This window comes from Cervus elaphus, chromosome X (assembly GCF_910594005.1).
Source record: "Cervus elaphus chromosome X, mCerEla1.1, whole genome shotgun sequence".
NCBI lineage: Eukaryota > Metazoa > Chordata > Mammalia > Artiodactyla > Cervidae > Cervus > Cervus elaphus.
The window spans coordinates 152,012,003-152,031,365 of NC_057848.1; the positions used below are offsets into that span (position 1 = coordinate 152,012,003).

Genomic DNA, 19,363 nt, shown 5'->3' on the forward strand with positions numbered 1-19,363 from the left:
TAACACTCAAGCAAATAATTTGTCCCAGTTTATTCAGCTTGTCCATCAACATCCTTTATCCCTGAGATACCAGGAATAACAAGGTGCTGTAAGTTGGCTTCTTAGTTGTGGGGGATGGGGTGAAGAGGAGGCGTTATGGGCAGTTTGTTTGCTTAGGCAGAATTTGGAGTCAGAGGTACTTGTGTTCATTGCAATTTATAACTCAGTTCAAAATTCCAAGGTCATAAAGTTGAACATCCACCTCCCAGGTCGGGTGTGCACATGAAACAAGATCAATGTAAGTTCTGCTCTGTAAGTGCTGTTTTTTAAGCAGTCACCTAGTGTGCTCACTTATTAGAAAAACATTCTGGTTTTAGTATACCTTCTGTCACAAGAAAAGAATTGGACAGATCTCACATTTTACCCTACTACATGCCAGGCTTGTTTCTTGGAGGAAAAAAGAACAACATAACATGACCTGCTACCAAGCTCTTTAGGACCTCGGTGGGGAGAAGACCTATCCCTGTGGGGTAGATTCAAAAATATGAGGTGTGGCTTCCCTGGTGGTCCAGTGGTTAAGACTCCGAGCTTCCACTGCAGGGGAACAGGTTCAATCCCTAATCATGCATGCTGGAGCGGCAAAAAAAATAAAAGAGTATGAGGCAACCTCATATGGGAGGGGACTGCACTTCATGGTGGACTGGGGTGGAGCATGAGCTGAGGGTTAATGGGAAGGAGGAACATCTCAAACCCAGCGATGGTCTCTGGTTCCCACAGGCCTCGGCGCGTCTCATAACATCTTTTAGCAATCGCTCCCTCAAAGTGAGGAAGATGGCAGCCATCAGCTCCTAGCTTCTGCTAGGAGTTGGGGAGCCTGGGGATGCCAAGCTCCGAGCCAAGTCCTGGGGTGATGGGATCTTAGAAAGGAGCAGGGCAGGCACCGGACTGATAATTTTGCCAGGACCCCGGGACCATGTGGGTGGAAGAGGAGTTCTGCTGATAAACAGAAGGATGGAGATGGGGAATGGGCTGAACAAAAATTAGAGCATTTGCAGGCCATGATATTTGCACATTTCTTTTTTTTTTTTTTGCTTTCTAGACATAAAACTAAAAATCTGGACTGTTCCAGAAAAATACCAGAAGCCAAACGACCTTACATGTAGTCCCCCTATATTGTCTACAGGATGCTACATTAAGGTCACCGTCACACTGACACTATACAGACACTTCAAAAAATGTTCAAAATGGTACTCGCCTCTCTGCCCTGCCACTCAGCCTGATTTCTCTGCTTTCTCATAACCCCTCATTTTTTTTCTTCTTGCTTTTTTCCTGCTTGCAAATCATGTGATACTATTTTAAAATGCTGTCTCTTTCTCATCTTCCTTATCCTGTAGACTTTTTACCAGATCCTCTTTTGGACTTTTTGTAAAACAAAACAGTAATTGTGAAAAACTTTCTTAAAAGTTGTTAGGAGGTGGTATGCAATATATACTGAGAGAATTGGAACTCTCACTGCTGAAGCCACCCCAGGGTTCATGCTGGGAGTCCAGATAGGAAAAGACTAGATTGTGATGATGATATGATTCTGTTTTACAAGAAGAAAGAAGTTAGGTATGAATCTAACAGCATCAGCCACAAAAGTTTCAGAAATTATCTTCCATAAAAATACATTAAAAGAAAAAATTTTTCAATCAGAATAATCCCTTCCTGAACCTTTAAATAATCATGAAGACTTATTTGAGATATTATCCCCCAAATAAGCATAAATGTGTTTCATATTTTTCTTGGTTTGTTCTCACTACTCAAATAGCAAAGGCAAAGGCTTATCTGAGTTTTGAAGACAGTGTTTCCTGAACAGGAAATGAAACTGCCAATGTTCCACAAAGTAGACAAAGTGCCTGATTCGGTGAAGAAATTATGCTGATTCACTAGAAGAGAATCTTCTGGTCTTAGTTATAATCAACTGAACATTTGTGTGTGAGAGTTTTTTTAAATTGCCGTAAAAAATCGAATTGCTTTACAGGCAAAGTCATGTCCTCGTGTGATTCACAATTTAAAATGTATTTTAAGGATTTCTGACTTACATGCTGATTAGGAACTGTGAATGTCATAACCATTTAACACATTGGAGTAGGGTGGTTGGAGTTGGGAGTGGAAAGAGAAGTCACTGGAAAATGTCAGGAACAAAGCAATGTCAGGTCATATATACTAGTTTTCAATTTTTTGAGAGTCTACATTTTTGGGTGAACTGTTTATATTTTTGGTTTAACCCAGTTAGAAAGTTGCATAGCTTTACACATCATTAAAGGTTTGTTTTATTTTGATAACTGTTTTGTTAGCTGATTATTTAATTTACCTTGCAGTCTTCTAGATTACTTCTAAAACTACAGCTTGTCATTTTTCTATTATGTGATCTATCACTTTGCTCACCTTATACCCATGACTTCCTCTACAAGACCAAGGAGAGCAGAGACTTGCCTGGCGGTACAGTGGCTAGGACTCTGTGCTGCCAGTGCAGGGGGCCCAGGTTTGATCCCCAGTCAGGGACCTAGATCCCACATGCTGCAGCCAAAGAAATAAAAAAAAAAAAAAAAGAGTAATCTTTTTTCTGGCATACTAGAATTGCCAGCTTCCTTTACCTCTAAGAGTTCCCTGTGACACATCCCAGCCAATGAAGTATAAATGGACATGATTTGAGATGGCTTTCTTATGAATTTTTTTAAAAAGCCAAGCTGTTTAAGGACAGGCTGTGTGTTTTACCATCTGCCTTCCCCCATTCCCTGTGTAGAAAGTGGACACATGGCTTGGAGGTGCCAGAAATGACATTTAAGTTGATTGCTGACAAAGAGTAGGAGCTAATTAGGGGAAGGGAAATGGAGATCTTCAAAGAAGGATGGTTCCCTGACAAGAAATAATGTAATACAGAATTTATAAAAGATTGGCTATCGGATATGATTATCTTGGAATCATTAAAAGCATGCTCAATGGATAAGGGACTATTCCAGCTCCAGTGGCAGAGTTAAGGCCTCAGCTGGGTGAATAGAAACAATAAAGAGTCAGATTTTGACTCCAGACTAACTGAACTTTTTACAAATGGAACTTTCCAACAGTGCTTTGTGCTAGCATGTAGGGTAGTAATTTCCCCACCACTGGATGTGTTCAAGCAAATGCTTAACTGACGCCCACCCCGGAAGAGTAGAAGTGGGGGTCCTGTGTTCACGCAGTGATCGTACTATTTCAGTTTCGTTCAAGCATTTCTGTTCTCATAAGCCTTAAAAGAATTTGGAACAACTGTTATGTACCCCTCCACATATTTTGTCTTTTAAAAATTTAACTTTCACATTTTCTCTTGCGCATTTTTAGTTGACATTTTCTATTTGTAAAATCACCAGTTAAATAGTTGCAAAGAACATAATTTTTGATGTACTGTGCTTCTGCACATACTTTAAATCTATTTTTATTGCTTTAAAATCTCGGCACAGCTCATTTAGCTCATTCAGTTAATGGAAAGTGCCTGTTGTACTCATAATGGTTCAGCTAGTCCTCATCGGCAAACCAATCAGCCACATCAAACTAACTTGTAAAGAACTGTGCAAATTATTAACCCTGTCCCTGCTCACCAATCAACGATGGGCCTGAAACGGGCATGATTCTTGGCCTTGTGAGCTTCTCTCTAATGAGAGAGCCAGATCTGAAAGAATGTCACAGATAAACAGCAAGAGTTCAGTGAGGGAGGTGTTAGTGGAATGAATACTACAAGGTGGTCTGGGAGGGCTTCCCTGAGGAAGTGACGTTTAAGCAGAAACAGCCCCAAGTCAACTGACCGCTGACACTGTAACCAGTAGTCCCTTAATTGTACACTTAGATCGCTCCCGAGAGAGACTCTTTGATTTGGCTTGCTCAGAAGCCTCCTTCTCTGTGGAGTTAGAAATAAAACCTTAGTTTATGCTCCTAAGTAAGCTGAGAAGCTGGTGAAGGGGGGCAGAATATCCCTCCCTCCCAACATGCCTCTTTGGCATGAGATTATTTTAGGTTAGTTATTTTTAAAAACGAGCAGACCCAGGAGAAACTCTGAATACCAAATAGAAATTATCCTTTTGTAAGAGACATTTACACTTAGAAATCTCCATTTGTAAGGGTGTTTCTGTCTCTGTACCAGGAAGAAGAAAATGTCTAAATCTCTAGAACCTCTATCAATAGAGAAGGCAACAACTTAAATCTGCCTTACCCTTGTTTACTGTGCTTTTCCTGGTCACCATCTGTAACCAGCTCTCCTCTCCCCTAACATCTTTCTGTGTTTACATATAATTTTATTTATTGATTTTTGGTCGTGCTGGGTCTTTGCTGCTGTGCAGACTTTTCTCTAGTTGCGGCGAGTGGAGGCCACTCTCTAGTAGAGGTGCATGGGCTTCTCGTGGCGGTGGCTTCTCTCATTGTGGAGTGCGGGCTCTAGGGCACAGGCTCAGTAGTTGTGGCACACAGGTTTAGTTGCTCTGCAGCATGTGAGATCTTCCTAGATCAGGGATTGAACCCATGCCTCCTGCATTGACAGGTGGATTCTTGACCACTGAGCCTCCAGGGAAACCCCGCCCCACCCCAACATCTTTCTTTTGGGTTTAGCTAGAGATGGTATTGAAGGTTGTGGTTTGGGCCATTTTGGAGAGTTACTTAGTTTTCCTAGGTATACAGTAGTGTACATGTATTAAACTTCTGTTTATTTATCTCTTGGTAATCTTTTATTACAGGGGAATCTCAGCCAAGAACCTAGAAAGGTAGAGAAAAAATTTCTTTTTCCTCCCTGACCCAGGCTTAATTCTCAGGAAACTCTTCCCTCTGGAACACTATACATTGCTGAATTCTTTGGTTTGGAGCCCAGAGGTTTTTACACTTTGAGGTAACACACTCTGCTAAGATTCAGTGTAGATGAGGGATACACCTTTTTGTATTCAAGTGCAAGAAAAGTGAAAGTGTTAGTCGCTTGGTCATATCCAACTCTGTGACCCTATGGACTGTAGCCCACCAGACTCCTCTGTCCGTGGGGATTCTCCAGGCAAGAATACTGGAGTGGGTTGCTATGCCCACCCCCAGAGGAATCTTCCCAACCCAGGGATCAAACCCAGGTCTCCGGCGTTGCAGGTGGATTCTTTATTGTCTGAGCTACCAGGGAAGCCAAGAAGTACAAGAAGGCTATTATAAAAGAGGAGATGCTAAAGAACCACACGAGCATGACCTTGTTACTCCAGGGGCATTGTCAAGCAGATTCTTTCCAGAAAGAGTATATATGGATTTGAGGTTTTGAAAGCAAGTTCCTAAAACTCAAGTCACCTGAAAGTTCTCATATACCTCAGTTCGGTTCAGTTGCTCAGTTGTGTCTGACTCTTTGTGACCCCATGGACTGCAGCTCACCAGGTTTCCTTGTCCTTCACCAACTCCTGGAGGTTGCTCAAACTCATGTCCATCAAGTCAGTGATGTCATCCAACCATCTCATCCCCTTTTCCTCCTGTCTTCAATCTTTCCCAACATCAGGGTCGTTTCCAGTCAATCAGCTCTTCACATCAGGTGGCCAAGGTATTGAAGCTTCAGCCTCAGCATCAATCCTTCCAATGAATATTCAGGATTGATTTCCTTCAGGATTGACTGGTTTGATTTCCTCGCAGTCCAAGGGACTCTCAAGAGTCTTCTCCAACACCGCAGTTCAATAGCATAAATTCTTTGATGCTCAGCCTTCTTTATGGTTCAACTCTCACGTCCATACTCGACTACTGGGAAAACCATAGCTTTGACTATATGGACCTTTGTTGGAAAAATAAAGTCTCTGCTTTTTAGTATCAATACCTGGCAAATATTTCCCAGTTTGAAGGCCTTGAACTAGAAAACTCTGTCCTTGGGGCAAAGTGAAAGTGAAGCTGCTCAGTCGTGTCCGACTCTTTGTGACCCCATGGACTGTAGTCTATCAGGCTTCTCCATCCATGGGATATTCCAGGCAGTAGTACTGGAGTGGGTTTCCATTTCCTTTTCCAGGGTATCTTCCCAACCCAGGGATTGAACCTGTGTCTCCCTCATTGTAGACAGATGCTTTACTGTTTGAGCCACCAGGTAAGTCCTTTTCCTAGTTTACTAGTTTTTTCAGAAACTAAAGCACAATGCGATCTTTCTGCAATAACCACTGAATAATAATCACTCTGTCCCAAAGGAACCACTGAGAAGAATGAGTTTTGAGGACACTTGGACAGATGCAGGCTGCTGCCCCAGGTGCCTCTGTTCCAGAACCTGAAGTATAATCTCTTGATATGATCTCTGATAAATCACTCTTGGGGCAAAGGCTTATATAAATGATTGTAGAGAGTGATTTATCAGAGATCATATCAAGAGATTATACTTTGGGTTCTGGAACAGAGGCACCTGGGGCAGCAGCCTGCATCTGTCCAAGTGTCCTCAAAACTCATTCTTCTCAGTGGTTCCTTTGGGACAGAGTGATTATTATTCAGTGGTTATTGCAGAAAGATCGCATTGTGCTTTAGTTTCTGAAAAAACTAGTAAACTAGGAAAAACCAGAAACTATTCTGTTTCTCCCCTAGATGTTGGAGCCTCTGAAACTTAAAGGTTTGTTTTCAAAACGGAGTCTCAAATAATTATCATTGGACCCAAAAGATTGTGTATTTTTCATTGGAAGAAAGGCATGTTCTTAAAAAACAGTGCTTTCAGTTTTGTCTTATCACTTGTTAAATTTTCACTTCTTTTCTCAATCCAAATCTCATTCTTTCCTACAAGCCATTACCAGGAAATACCTAGATTTGAAAACATACAGCTTGCTTTTTTTTTCATTGAGTTTTAGGTAGAAAGAATAATAAACTTCATGAAATTCAAACGCAGGACAATGCACCCAGAAAAATACTAACACAACAACCTGGGTTGCAAAACTTGTTTAGCAAGTTTCAGGTGGAGGTTAATTAAAACCTGCTTGGAAACCTCTTAAAACACAGACAGGAATGCAAACTACACACACCACCACCTAGATTCTTCCCTCGGGAACTTCCTCTTCTCTACTTCCCTGGATTTCGGTGGGAACATTTCCTGAGAGTTCCATCTGGTCAGGTCTAGCGTCCATGACCAATAGAAGTCTATTTCTCCCATCCCAGGGGAGGAGCTGCAGGACTGTGGGTAGGCAGCCCACTCCTTAGCAGTGATAACAAACAGCCACTCCTTAAGATTTTAGCTCCTCTGGGAGGTGGCGTGGTGGTGGGGTAGGGACTGAGGGATTGTAAGAATTTCCTCCAGTGTTTCATGTTTAAGTCTCCATGTTTCAAGATAGAGAGGAGTTAGTGATGTTGTTCTGGACAAGACAAGAGAGCACAGAGAGAGGTCAAACACAGTGCAGGAAAAGGTAGAAATGCTGCCTGATGTATGACCTGTCTGTAAGGGAATATTGAGCTGGCCGAACATTCTAGAATATTAGTTATATATTCTTTCAGAAGTTCCTCAGGGTGACCGCTATTATTTCTTCTGTCCAGGCTTGTTTAGAGTGATTGTCAGCTAACACCCCGTTGGTGGATAAGCATCTGCGAGATGTGCAGGAAACAAGGCCGGGGTGTAATTATAACATAATGCTGTAACAACATTGCACAAGACTGCCTCAGTACTATCTGCCAGAGTACATAGCCACCCTCTCACTGACAGTCATTTGGATGGTGATTAGTGTTGGATCACGTCCGGAATCAGGCTTGAAGCCAGAGAAACTGGAAAATGATTTTTGTTTTTCAACTCCTTGGAGGCCCGTGTGGAAAATTTAGGAGAGCAAATGTTTGTTTCTAGTAGCAGAACTTGTATATACTTTGAGGAAGAGAAAGTGAAGTGGGATGGTTCCTGAACCACTTGCCTTGCCCTGAAGCTGGTCCTCTGCAGAAAAGTCTTATTTTCTCACGGAACTGGCCAGGAAGTGTTGAGGCAGGGAGCAGTTGATGGCAATCCCACTCTCCCCCGGCTCCTCCACAACTAATCTAAGCACAGGCAAGACCCTTTCCAGGTGACAAAGAAACACTCTGTCCCCAAGCACCACCAGTATTAATGACTCAAGGCCACCGTGCATGGTTAAACTAGACAATGAGTTGTGGTTTGTGAGGTGTGTCTGGGGCCCGGCTGTCCAGTTCAAATCTCAACCCCATTGCCTTCTGGTTGTATAAACAGAACAAGTTGTTTCACCCCTATACCTTGCCTTCCTCATACACAAAAGGCTGGCTTTGTTTTAAGGATTAAATGACATAATCCATGTATATCATGTGGAACGTAGAAAGTGCCCTATAATTATCAGCTTGCTTCTTCCCCCCATTAAATTCTAACTCTCAATATGGATACCTGTTACAGGGAAAGCATGACATTAGAATCGATTCTGTCTCTCAGTTTCCCCCCAGACTGGGGCTGGTTGATTCCATTTTTTTCATGAATGTTTGTTAAATGTCTATTGCATGCCATGCGTGGAATGAGAGACTCTGAAGATATAAAAATCGTGGGACATGGTCCCTGCTCCTGGGATGTTGACGGTCAAGGAGGTAGACATTTTTGGTCACACTGCTATGCCAAAAGCATAGATAAATACGTAAATCCAAGGTCAAAGAGTGTAGATCAGCTGCTTCGAGAAGGGCCAGGGATGTGAAAGCACATGTTTGTGGAGGCACAGACTGGGTTAACAGCCCAGACCTGCACCCCCTGCAGTGAATGCAAATTGCTTAACCTCTCTAAACTTCCCTTTTCTCATCTTTGAAATGGGCCTGATTCATTGGTGTGCTGAAGCCTGCTCCTACTGGCTTGGGAGGGCCTCCTGTTAAACATTCAAAAATTTTGCAAGCCAGTGGTTAAAGCCCTTGGTAGCTTGAAATCAGCCTTGGTGGAAATATTTACACCCTGTTAATCAGCAAAGTCTATAGTTCAAGGCTTCTCCCTAACCCCAGCTGGCTCACTGGCGCACCACAGGAACCTATGTAGGGAAGGCAAACATGACCTTTACCCTCTTGTTGTTTTTGGCTGGGCCTGAGAATTTAATTAACATAAAACAGATCGACAGGGGAAAAAGCACACATATTGACTGAATATGTTTTACAGTGACAGGGCAGGGGAGAGCCCTCATAAGGAAATGAACACCAAAGAGGTAGCAGAACCTGAATGCTTTTCCAACAGATTGGACAAAGAGGGGTAATTGTGGAGAAGTAACTGAAATATATAGAAAGAAGGCTAACAGTGGGCCTTAACTCCCAGGTGAAGAATGTTTCTTTTCTCCTGGGACAGGAAGGCATCTTTCACTTGGGAGTGTTATCTCCTGTTTTCAGAATGAAAAAAAAAAAAGAGATTGGAATGCCCTTCATGCATCTGTTGTTTTTCAAGTGCCTTTAGCTCAAAATAATCCTTATGCCAAAGCAGCATGTTTTGAGGTGGCATATTCTGCCACTGTTATGAAGATGAATGAAATAACAAAATTGTGGTATCTGACACATAGTAGAGGCTCAACATGGGGTGACTCTTAAGTATTTCATGTAGAATATATTAATCATGTACATCCTGCACTTCCACAGTCATAGTCTTATTTAGTCCTCATAGCAGCTAGGAGGTAGTTTATTTTTAGTTCTGTAAACGAAATTTTTTTTATACCTACGAATGAAGAAGAGCCAGGATCAAATTTAGTTTCCTTTGCCTCCAAGTGGAGTGTTATTTCCACCAGACCCAAACTGCCTCTGGATGGATGGTGTTGCTCTGCAAACAAGTATCATTGTTGTTGTGGATTTAGCTGTTTTATAACCACTTTTGTTGTTTTTTGTTATTGATTCACTGGATGAAAGAAAGCAGGATAAATACCCAGGTGGAAGAAGACAGCCCTGGGCCACACAGCTGGTGGAAGGCTCCCTGAGCCAAGCTGGAGGTGAATGCCACCAGTCTGCTGTGTCCACGGCATTGTCAGGACAGAACTGTGACCACTACTCTCAGTAAATGTTGCTTCCTGGAAACCTCAGAAGCTCAGGATTACCTCACCATTGATGTCAGGAGCCTCTTGATGAAAATGAGAGAGTGAAAAAGTTGACTTAAAACGCAACATTTAGAAAACTAAGATCATGGCATCTGGTCCCATCACTTCATGGCAAATAGATGGGGAAACAATGGAAACAGTGACAGACTTTATTTTTTTGGGCTCCCAAATCACTGCAGATGGTGACTGCAGCCATGAAATTAAAAGACGCTTGCTCCTTGAAAGAAATGCTATGACCAACCTAGACAGTATATTAAAAAGCAGAGACATTACTTTGCCAACAAAGGTCCATCTAGTCAAAGCTATGGTTTTTCCAGTAGTCATGTATGGATGCAGGAGTTGGACTATAAAGAAAGTTGAGTGCCAAAGAATTGATGCTTTTGAACTGTGGTGTTGGAGAAGACTCTTGAGAGTCCCTTAGACTGCAAGAAGATCCAACCAGTCAATCCTAAAGGAAATCAGTCCTGAATATTCATTGGAAGGACTGATGCTGAAGCTGAAACTCCAATACTTTGGCTGCCTGATGTGAAGAGCCGACTCATTGGAAAAGACCCCACTCATTGGAAAAGACCCCGATGCTGAGCAAGATTGAAGGCGGGAGGAGAAGAGGATGACAGAGGATGAGATGGTTGGATGGCATCACCAATGCGATGGACATGAGTTTGAGTAGGATCCAGGACTTGATGATGGACAGGGAGGCCTGGCGTGCTACAGTCCATGGGGTTGCAGAGTCAGACACGAATGAGCAACTGAACTGAACTCAACTGAACTAATGTCAGGTCTGGGCTGAGAAATATACAAGATGAACCTGGGATATCTTAAAAGCCAGGAAGCTAACAAAGGCTTCTGGGGTCATGGGCAATGGATTCTGAGGCCAACTTGAAGAAGCTCTCACTGGACAATTAAAGCAGTCTGAGCTTCAGTTAGAAAAATAATGTCAATGATTTAAGACACAGGAAATGTTTCAAGTCCATGAGTTAATAAAGGTACTTGGGGGAAGAAAACCTAATTGGAAGATGCCAGAAAGCCAATCCATTCTTTTCCAATCTAGTAAATAATAAGGATCAAGCATGTATCATGCTTTCTCTGGGTGAATTGTACTTCATGGCAACAAAATACAAGAGAGGAGAAAGTTCTTTTTATAGAAGTATTTTAGCTAAGGAATGAAGAAGGAATGATAAGAATACCACATTTTGAAATTCCCAGTGAATTTCGGTATTGACATCGTTGACTGCTAGCATCACAAAAAGAGATAATCAAATGTTATATGCCTCTTGATGGAAAAAAAAGCATATTATCTATGAAATATTTTTGCTGTAAATCAAGCCTAAATCTGATCACATTGGAGCTCGGTGGGTAAAGTCTTCCCTCTGATGCCACTGGCCTTTTATTTTTATTTTTATTTTTTTTGGCCTTTTATTTTTTAACCAATCAGAAGTAGGCAGTATTGCATTATGGTCACAGCAGTGTTTCTCCAACTTGGGTGACTTGGATCCCTTTTAAAGGAAAGGATTCTTACAGAGCCCCAGTGGTGATTGAAATTATCTTTTCTTAAATATGAGTATTTTAAATTACTTGTATTGGAGTATGAATGCTTTATAATGTTGTGTTAATTTCTGCTGTACAACAAAGTGTATCAGCTATATTATGTATGCATATATCCCATCCCTCTTGAGCCTCCCTGCTTTCAAAATTATTATATTACTTACTGTAGCCCTACAGCTAGACATGGACATTTTATGTTCCTGGCTCCTATATAGCTGTGAAACCATATACATTTTCAAGTCAAATACAAACAAAACTACCAAAAAAACTCAAGTGAGCAACACTGATTTAATGTGAGGGAAGATGTTTTGCTGAAATGCAAGTGACTGCTTGCAAAGGAGCATGGTATTGCTGGCAGTTTTCAGTTTCAGCACTGTATGCAGTTGGCTGACACAATTCTCTCGCCATTTTTATCTAAAAATTCTCCAGGGTCGTGAGGTGTGATGTGACTTTACTTGGTCTTTGCTTGGCAAGAGTTCACTGTTAATGATGGGGTATCAAGGCAAGCAGCATAAACACAGACAGAAGTGGTTGTCCTCACAATTGTGGCTGGGATTTGGTTACAAGGTGATTACCTAGCTCAGTGGCCATCAGCCCTGGCTTTACTTTGGAATGCACATTAAGAAATAATTAAATTAAGATTCTCTCAGGGTGGGGCATTAGTATTGCTTAAAAGCTTTCTAGGTGATTGTCCTGTGCAGCCAGTACTGAGCACTACTGATTTCAAGGATCCAGAAAATGCTTATACACTTGGCTCTGCCTTATCTGTGAGTTCTGCATCATTGGATTCAAGTAACAGTGAATGGAAAATATTTGGAAAAAAAATTCCAAAATCCCCCTCGGATACTGAGGGCCAACTGTACTGATTATTCTTTATAATCCAAAAGAAACACCAAATTCAATCATTCTGAGAGAGAATGTGCCAGTGAACCCCCAGGGGTTTGAGAAATTTGGTTTGGAGTTTGATTCCCAGGCCTAGCTGTGTGGCCTTAGGCAACTTAACCTCTCTGAGGGTTAGTTTCTCATTATAAAAAGAAACTAATAATAGTATCTACCTCACAGGATGTTCGTGAGAATTAGATGACATCATGACTGTACAAAGCGTCAAATGGAATGCCTGGTTCCTGGTGAGTACTTACTAACGTTAGCTTTTACGAACTATTATGTTGATAACCATGTGGAAGCTACTAAAAACATTTGCTGGGTCGATGTGAGCCCCAAGAAAGAGAAGTGACAGGGTCAAGAGGGTGCTGGGAGAACCTTGCAAGGAAGTGCAGTTAGTGGCCTCTGATAGAAGAGGCAACAAAGACAATGATGGCAAGGATGGGGGTGGGGGTGGAGTGGGCTCCATAAGGGTGTGGGCCTGTCAGCCTGGGTTGTGGGTGACGGCTGACTAGGTTGAAACCTGGACCAGCAGCACAAAGAAAAGGGATGAGAATAAAACAGTCACCCTGACATGTCCATCCTCAGAAAGACATGATGAAACAGGGAGACAAAGATGAGGCCAGTTAAGTAAACAGAATCTTGGGAGCAGACATGGCCACCTGCAGATTCTGAACAGGAGGCTGGGCCTCCCAGGGCCTGACCAGCTCCCTCAGTTGCTGCTGAGCAGCCCCTTGCCTCAAGGAGCAGAGATGTGTCATCATTCTAGGCCCTGCTGGGGACTCACAGTACTTTGTAGAGTGGGTATGAGACCTTAGGTTTCTTCCAAATTGTTGGTTGTGCATTTCTGTGAAGAAGACTCCACTTTCTTTCCCTAGAAAGGCTGCCTGGTGAAATCTACACAGCTGATGATTTTGGGCTCTGGTTTGGACCATGACAGACCGTCCCTCTACTATTGACCCTATAATCAATCAGGTTGGTGGCTGGATGTCTCCTGAGCCTATGTGTGGATAGACCTAGCCACTTCCTGTTTTAGTTGTATCAAGAATTATTATTTTATTCTTTTAAGGGAGATAATAAACTTAGCAAATAAGAGTTATTTTCTTAAACTACTCAGTGAAAACCAGAAAATATTCTTATGTAAGAACTGGCAAGTTCTTAGGCCCGAAATACTATTCTCCCCAAATGATGTTAGGCATAACATATTAGTAAAACAGTAATTTTAAAGTTATTTTTACAGAAGTCTTGCTTACCTGGAGTCTCTCCCTGAACCCTGCCACTTTTTCAGATTTATCATTGTTTTTTATGCCCTTTGATTTCCCTGGAACATGCTTTCTTACTTGCCTGGTGATTTCAAGCTTTGCAGATTTGTTTTCAGTTGTTTTTAAACGGGTGTCTTTGTAACAAGAGTTGAACATTCAGTGGGCTGATGCTGTGGTATGTCAGTTTCTAAGTTTTAAACTTAAGGGACTTCTTTAAAGTGGACACGAAAACTTCATAAAAGCTTTCATGGTGACAACACTGGGCCTTTAGGGCTAAGCTCTAAGCAGGATGAGAAAACAAAGAGTTACATTGTAACTCCCTTGGTTAATCTAATTTATTCACATATTTAACCACAGTCAGCATGTAGTTGTTTTCCTCAAAGAGGCCCACTTTCCAAAACACAATTTTCAAAATGTCTTCTTTCCCCACAAAGCTCCTTGTGTTTCATTAACCCTTTTCATGCTTGCCAGCATTTATCTCTTATAGTTACTTGCCAGCCTAGCAGGACCCTGGTTGAAAATTGACTCTAATCCTGTTTTCATGACATACTTTCTAAGCTACCAATAAATCCCAAGGCTCTCCTGTTAAATACAGTACAGGACCCTACTTGTATATATGGCTGCCTTCTAATTTAGGAAGCCACTAAAGACTGAAACCAAGGGATGCAGGCCAAAATCCTTTGAGTGAGAAGCCCAGTATTTATTTCCTGGAGAACACAGAAAGAAGATACCAAGTACTGCTTTTCAGTTATCTGATGAATTCTTTTGGAAAAGATTCATCTTGGAAATCAGTACAGTGATTATTAACTAACATGTTCATTATTGTGGGAATTAGTGGCTTTAGGAATTTAGGTCAACGTCATGAGTAATAAAAAGGAGTTCACCTATCTGTCTCCTCCTCAGCCCTCTTTGGAAGTTTAATTTTCAGTCCTGGAGAAAGGTCTTAGCTACTTCTCACCCCATCCCCAGCAGCTTTAACCACTCCTGTGGTTTCTCTGCATAGATGTCCATGGTGTTATGACAGTTCCAGAAACTTGTCCTCCAAATAGGATGGTGATTTCCCTGACTGGTACCTGTGTCCAACTCCAGCCTGTTACTCCAGCCTTTTAGTTTACCATGTTCCTATAAAAATGTGGAATTTTCCTTCCTAACAAAATGATCTACTTTCCCTTCAGCCTAGTGTTTTGTGTGGGATGAGGTTGTTGTGAACAAGATGTTTTTTCCTCCCAATTTCCAGTGTTTCAGAATCCCATTCCCACCTCTTTTACTGGTGTAACAAATGGGCTTTTTAACTGTGGGGCCTCAGTTTCTAAGCTTTTGAAAATTCTGTTGGGTTAAGTGTACAGTGTCATCAGTAGAAAGTCATATTTTATATGTTGCTACATATAAAACCTTGGGATTCAACTGGCTTCTTTCTAGACATTGGGAATACAGGCACAACACAGCTCCTGACCATCAGACACTTTAGACTGGATTAAAAACTCTTTTTTAAAAATTGTAAAGTTATCCTGTTTCTTGGGCATTTTTATTTTGCACTCAAAAGCAAGAAAAATGACTAAGAAATAAAGAATCAGTAGAAATGCTTAAACCAGATAATTAAATCAAAGGGTACTTTATTAAAAAAAGGAATCAAAACAGAAACTCTAAGTACCAGTGTGTACATTGTACACATTTAAATGACTCACAAGAATGAAGTTTTTTTCATAGACATTATCATACCACCTGTTGTTTATCAAAAGATGTTAAAAGAGAAATCTGACTCCAACCTGTATACAAGATTGCCATCTTAAACAGACCTTATTTCAAACATGCAACAACGCCACTGGTAATAAAGCTTTGGAATGGGTGCTCATTCTATTATTTCACTACAAAGAGGAGAGAAAGCAAGATAAGTTGAGAAGTTATTCTAAAATAGAATGGAAGCTGTCATTTTCTACACCAGCACTCCTCACTCCTCTGCTGCCATTTTTAGCAAGTACTCCTTGTCGATCTTGAAGAGTCTCCATCCCTCTTCGCTGGACAGATCAGAGGCACCTCTTCTTTTGTAGAAGTTGATGGATGGTTCATTCCACTCTGCCACCAAGAAGTGCATGCTGCTGCAGCGACACTTCATTGCAACCTGTTACATGGGAGAGGAAAATGAACTCAGTGACAGCGCACCTGCTTTCCAAGACCCAATTTCAATTCAGTCCTTCAAATAATCCAGTAACCCTTGAAATTTGGAAACCAAACACCAAGACATACCTGGCTTAGCTTCTTCAGAATTTCTGATCCTATGCCAAAGCCTAAAAGAACGAGAAGTACCATTTTAAAAGTCATTTTGAGGACTTCAAGCCCCGATTTCTCTTTAGAGTGCCCCCACTGAACTCAACCATACCTCTATAATCGCTCATCACAAAGAAGTCCTCAAGATACAACAGTTTGCCGATCCATGGATCATAGGTAAAATAGTACATGGCAAAACCAACAATGCTGTGTCCTGTAATAGAGTATCACATGAGTTATGGATGAAAAACAATCTGTCAAAGTTGTAGGTGCAAAATCAGAAGCCTATCATAAGTTTAAAAAAATAAACATGCATGTATTATAAAAATAAGTAGCCATTGGACCGGACTATCTTCTGACTTTTAGGCTAGTGCAATCCAGGTCACTGTTGGATGATCTCACTATTCTTAGAACATGTTTTCACAAAAAGCACACATTAGAGCTAGCTGAAGCCCGGCTAAAACCATGGACTGGCCACTTGGCGATCTGTTGGATCTCACACTCAGGAAGTGAGAATGCTTTCATTACTTGCCAGAGTGAAAGTGCTATGGTCTTAAACACACACATTATTCACATCCTACTGATATACTGGTATGTTGACTTGGGAATAAGTTAGGTTTACACGGCAGTTCAGAATAGTAAGTATTTGTAGTTTAGAAACTCTGCTTCCTTAAGGTCAGGACATAAGGCCAAAACAGTAAGGTTTAATTTCAGAACTTGCCTTCCAATTCACACATTTTCAATTTGCTTTCCCCAGTGTTTAAGTCGGAAGAAGTAGAGGTACTCAGGTATTATGTAACATCCATATACCTCTGGAAAGTACCTCATCCCTTATGTATTTTGTTCATTTTTTTTTTCTAGCAGGAGGAAATGACCTCAGAACAAAAAAAAAACCTTAATCACCCCCCAACCCGGCCCAACAACTTCCTCCTTTGGCTTTGACTTTGGCCATTCAACAATGACCAGAAAGAAAAACAGCAACAACAAAGAAAAAAAACAAAGAAAAAAAAGGAAAAAAGCATCCGACTTCCTCTTAATAGGTGTCTGTAATTCCAATTGGAGGCAAAAGTTTCAAATTAAACTTTCTAGCCATCTTATAGTCCTTCCCAAATAGGAAGCGAGTACATTGGAGCTTCTGATCTACCGTGTTTTAAGTGTGTGATAATAGGGCCTTACCTCATTTATCATGATCATCTACTTTATTGTGTAAAGGATCTTTTAGTTACCTCCCCGCCCATCCATGTACACGGAAGGGCCATGTACATGGCGAAGCTAGAGACTGTAACCTGAAGATTGGGACAAATTAAAGAAAAAAATGTAATTTAACACAGATACAAAAAAGGTTACGTTAGGGTCAAACAAGAACCATTTATGAAACCGAATTTACAACAAATGACTTTATACCTAACTTTTCCGGGTCTCCACCGCATTCTGATACTTACATAAACAGCTCAAACTCTTCCGGGTCTCCACAGCACTGATACTTAAAGAGCTCTTTTAACCCGCCCTATTATTAAGTGCAGCACATCTATTTTTTTTTTTCAGTACTTTGAACACTGGCTGGCTATTATTTCTGGCCAATTTCTCAGTTAAGTAACTTCAGCCTGTGTTGTCAGTGCTTCTACAGAGCGGACTCTACGTCTTACACAACACTCGGTCTCTTCGGCTTCTAGAAGGGCAGGGCGATTACCTTCCGGAGTCAGGTGCTCCTTAGGCACTTCTGCAACTAAGCAGTGGTAGAAGGGGTGCTCTCCGAAACCGTCTTCTAGCAGATCTGCAAGAAGGGGAAGCAGAGACAGTGCTGGAGTCGGTGAAAGTCGTCCCCCAGACGCTCGTTCCCCGCCCTGCCACTGACGCGTTACCTTTTTCAGTTAACATTACTTGCTCTTCCATGTATTCATATTTAGCCAATTCCTGGGTTGAGGCAGATAAGAAAAAGGAGGAGAAGCAGAAAATTAAGTGAGGCCCCGGCACGGACAGCTCGGGGGAAGGGGGTGAGCGGGGCGGGGATTCGTTCCCAGAGTTTCGTCGGGAGCGGCGCCGCCTGGCCGGGGCTGTGGGTAGACAGACGGAGAAAAGGGGACCTGCGGGGTACAAGAACCCCAACTCCGCCTCGGGAGGAGCCCGCGCTTCCCGCTACCTTGATCAGCCGCAGGATGTCACTGCAGTCGCCAGCGGTGGCCGGGCGGATCACGAATTTAGCCATTTTCGTCTTTTGCTTTTCTTCCCTTTGCGGACCAGGCCCCTGTACTTGAACAGTAGGAGGAGGTGGTTCCTCATTCGTCTCCCGGGAGCGTCCTCTTCCCAGTCAGGATGGCACCATGACCCGGCGAACCTCGGCGAACAACGTAAGACAAGCAGCTCACTGCAACTGGAGCCGCGCGCGTTCCGGCCGCCGGGCGCTCTGCTTTTTAGCCTGATGAAGCCCCGCCCCGGGACGTGAGGCGGAGGCGCCTCGTCCAATGAGGTCGCGACCGCCCCCTCTTCCGGGCACCTCCTCCTTTTCCGGGCGCCTGTGTGAACCTGGCCCGCGCGGGCGGGGTGCGGGCGGCGAGGCGCTAGGCTGAGCTCTCCAGCGGCGCCCTCTCGTGGCACATGGTGGAGGCTTCCCGAAAGTCCGACCTCCCAGCCTAGGCGTCCCCTAAGTGACCTTTGCAAAAGGGAGAGAGCTTCCCCTTTGGGCCCTGGACCAACGGCTTGACAGTTTCTTCTTTGGAGACACCTGGCTTTGAGCGGTGAGGGGATGAGAGGTTTAGAGCAGCGGCTCGCATGGGGTGGTCTGGAGGGCCCTGTGGGTCCCAAGATCATTTCGGAACTAGCTAGCTTCATAGTAATAATAGGGTTTCATTTGCCTTTCTTAGTTTCGCTGGAATTTTCCAGATTACTGATGTATGATGACGTCATTGCTCTCATGACTAAAGGAATGTGTACTTGCATGTTCTTGTGTTTTCTAAAATTTCCCAAGGTAAGCTATTTGGTTTCCTCAATAATTCTTTCCCCCTCTGCTGGTAATTTTTAGAGTTAACAGAATATTTTCTTTCTTTTTTCGTTTTTATTTTTTTCTTAAAATCTCTGGCTTTCCTTTGGAAACACTTTCCTTCTGCCTGAGGTACACTCCTTCTGACTTGCATTTAGTGAGGGTCCGCTCTTATAACATTTTCTGTTTTGCTTGTCTAAATATGTCTTTCAGTTATCCTAAAGTTCTTGGAGGATTTATTTCACTTTGAATGAATTTGAGGTTGGAAGTTCTTTTCTCTTAGCATATTGATGACATCTATCTTCTGGCTTCCATTGCTGTTTAAAGTTGTTATATTCCCTCCTTGCTCATTCCCTGCGCTTCTTCTCCCCTCCTTTAAAACTTTTTATTTTGAAGTAATTACAAATTTTTTTTCATTTATTTTTATTAGTTGGAGGCTA

General features: G+C 42.3%; 1 protein-coding gene and 1 long non-coding RNA gene across 3 annotated transcripts in view; one reads left to right on the forward strand and one right to left on the reverse strand.

Annotated features, from left to right (window-relative positions):
- Positions 1–15,277: 15,277 nt before the first annotated feature.
- On the reverse strand, positions 15,278–18,346 carry SAT1 (spermidine/spermine N1-acetyltransferase 1). The gene is made up of 6 exons (XM_043895463.1): positions 18,087–18,346; positions 17,809–17,860; positions 17,637–17,720; positions 16,059–16,160; positions 15,926–15,966; positions 15,278–15,800 (listed from the first exon to the last, which is right to left on the reverse strand). Exons 1-6 carry the CDS (start codon positions 18,150–18,152, stop codon positions 15,630–15,632), a joined length of 516 nt encoding a protein of 171 aa, XP_043751398.1. The 5' UTR covers positions 18,153–18,346; the 3' UTR covers positions 15,278–15,629.
- A 344-nt stretch (positions 18,347–18,690) lies between these two features.
- The window catches only part of LOC122689227, a 32,488-nt gene continuing 31,815 nt past the window's right edge, over positions 18,691–19,363 (forward strand). For both annotated transcript variants that reach the window (XR_006339752.1, XR_006339753.1), the window contains exon 1: positions 18,691–18,911. This is a non-coding gene — a long non-coding RNA (uncharacterized LOC122689227). The remainder of the gene's footprint in view (positions 18,912–19,363) is intronic.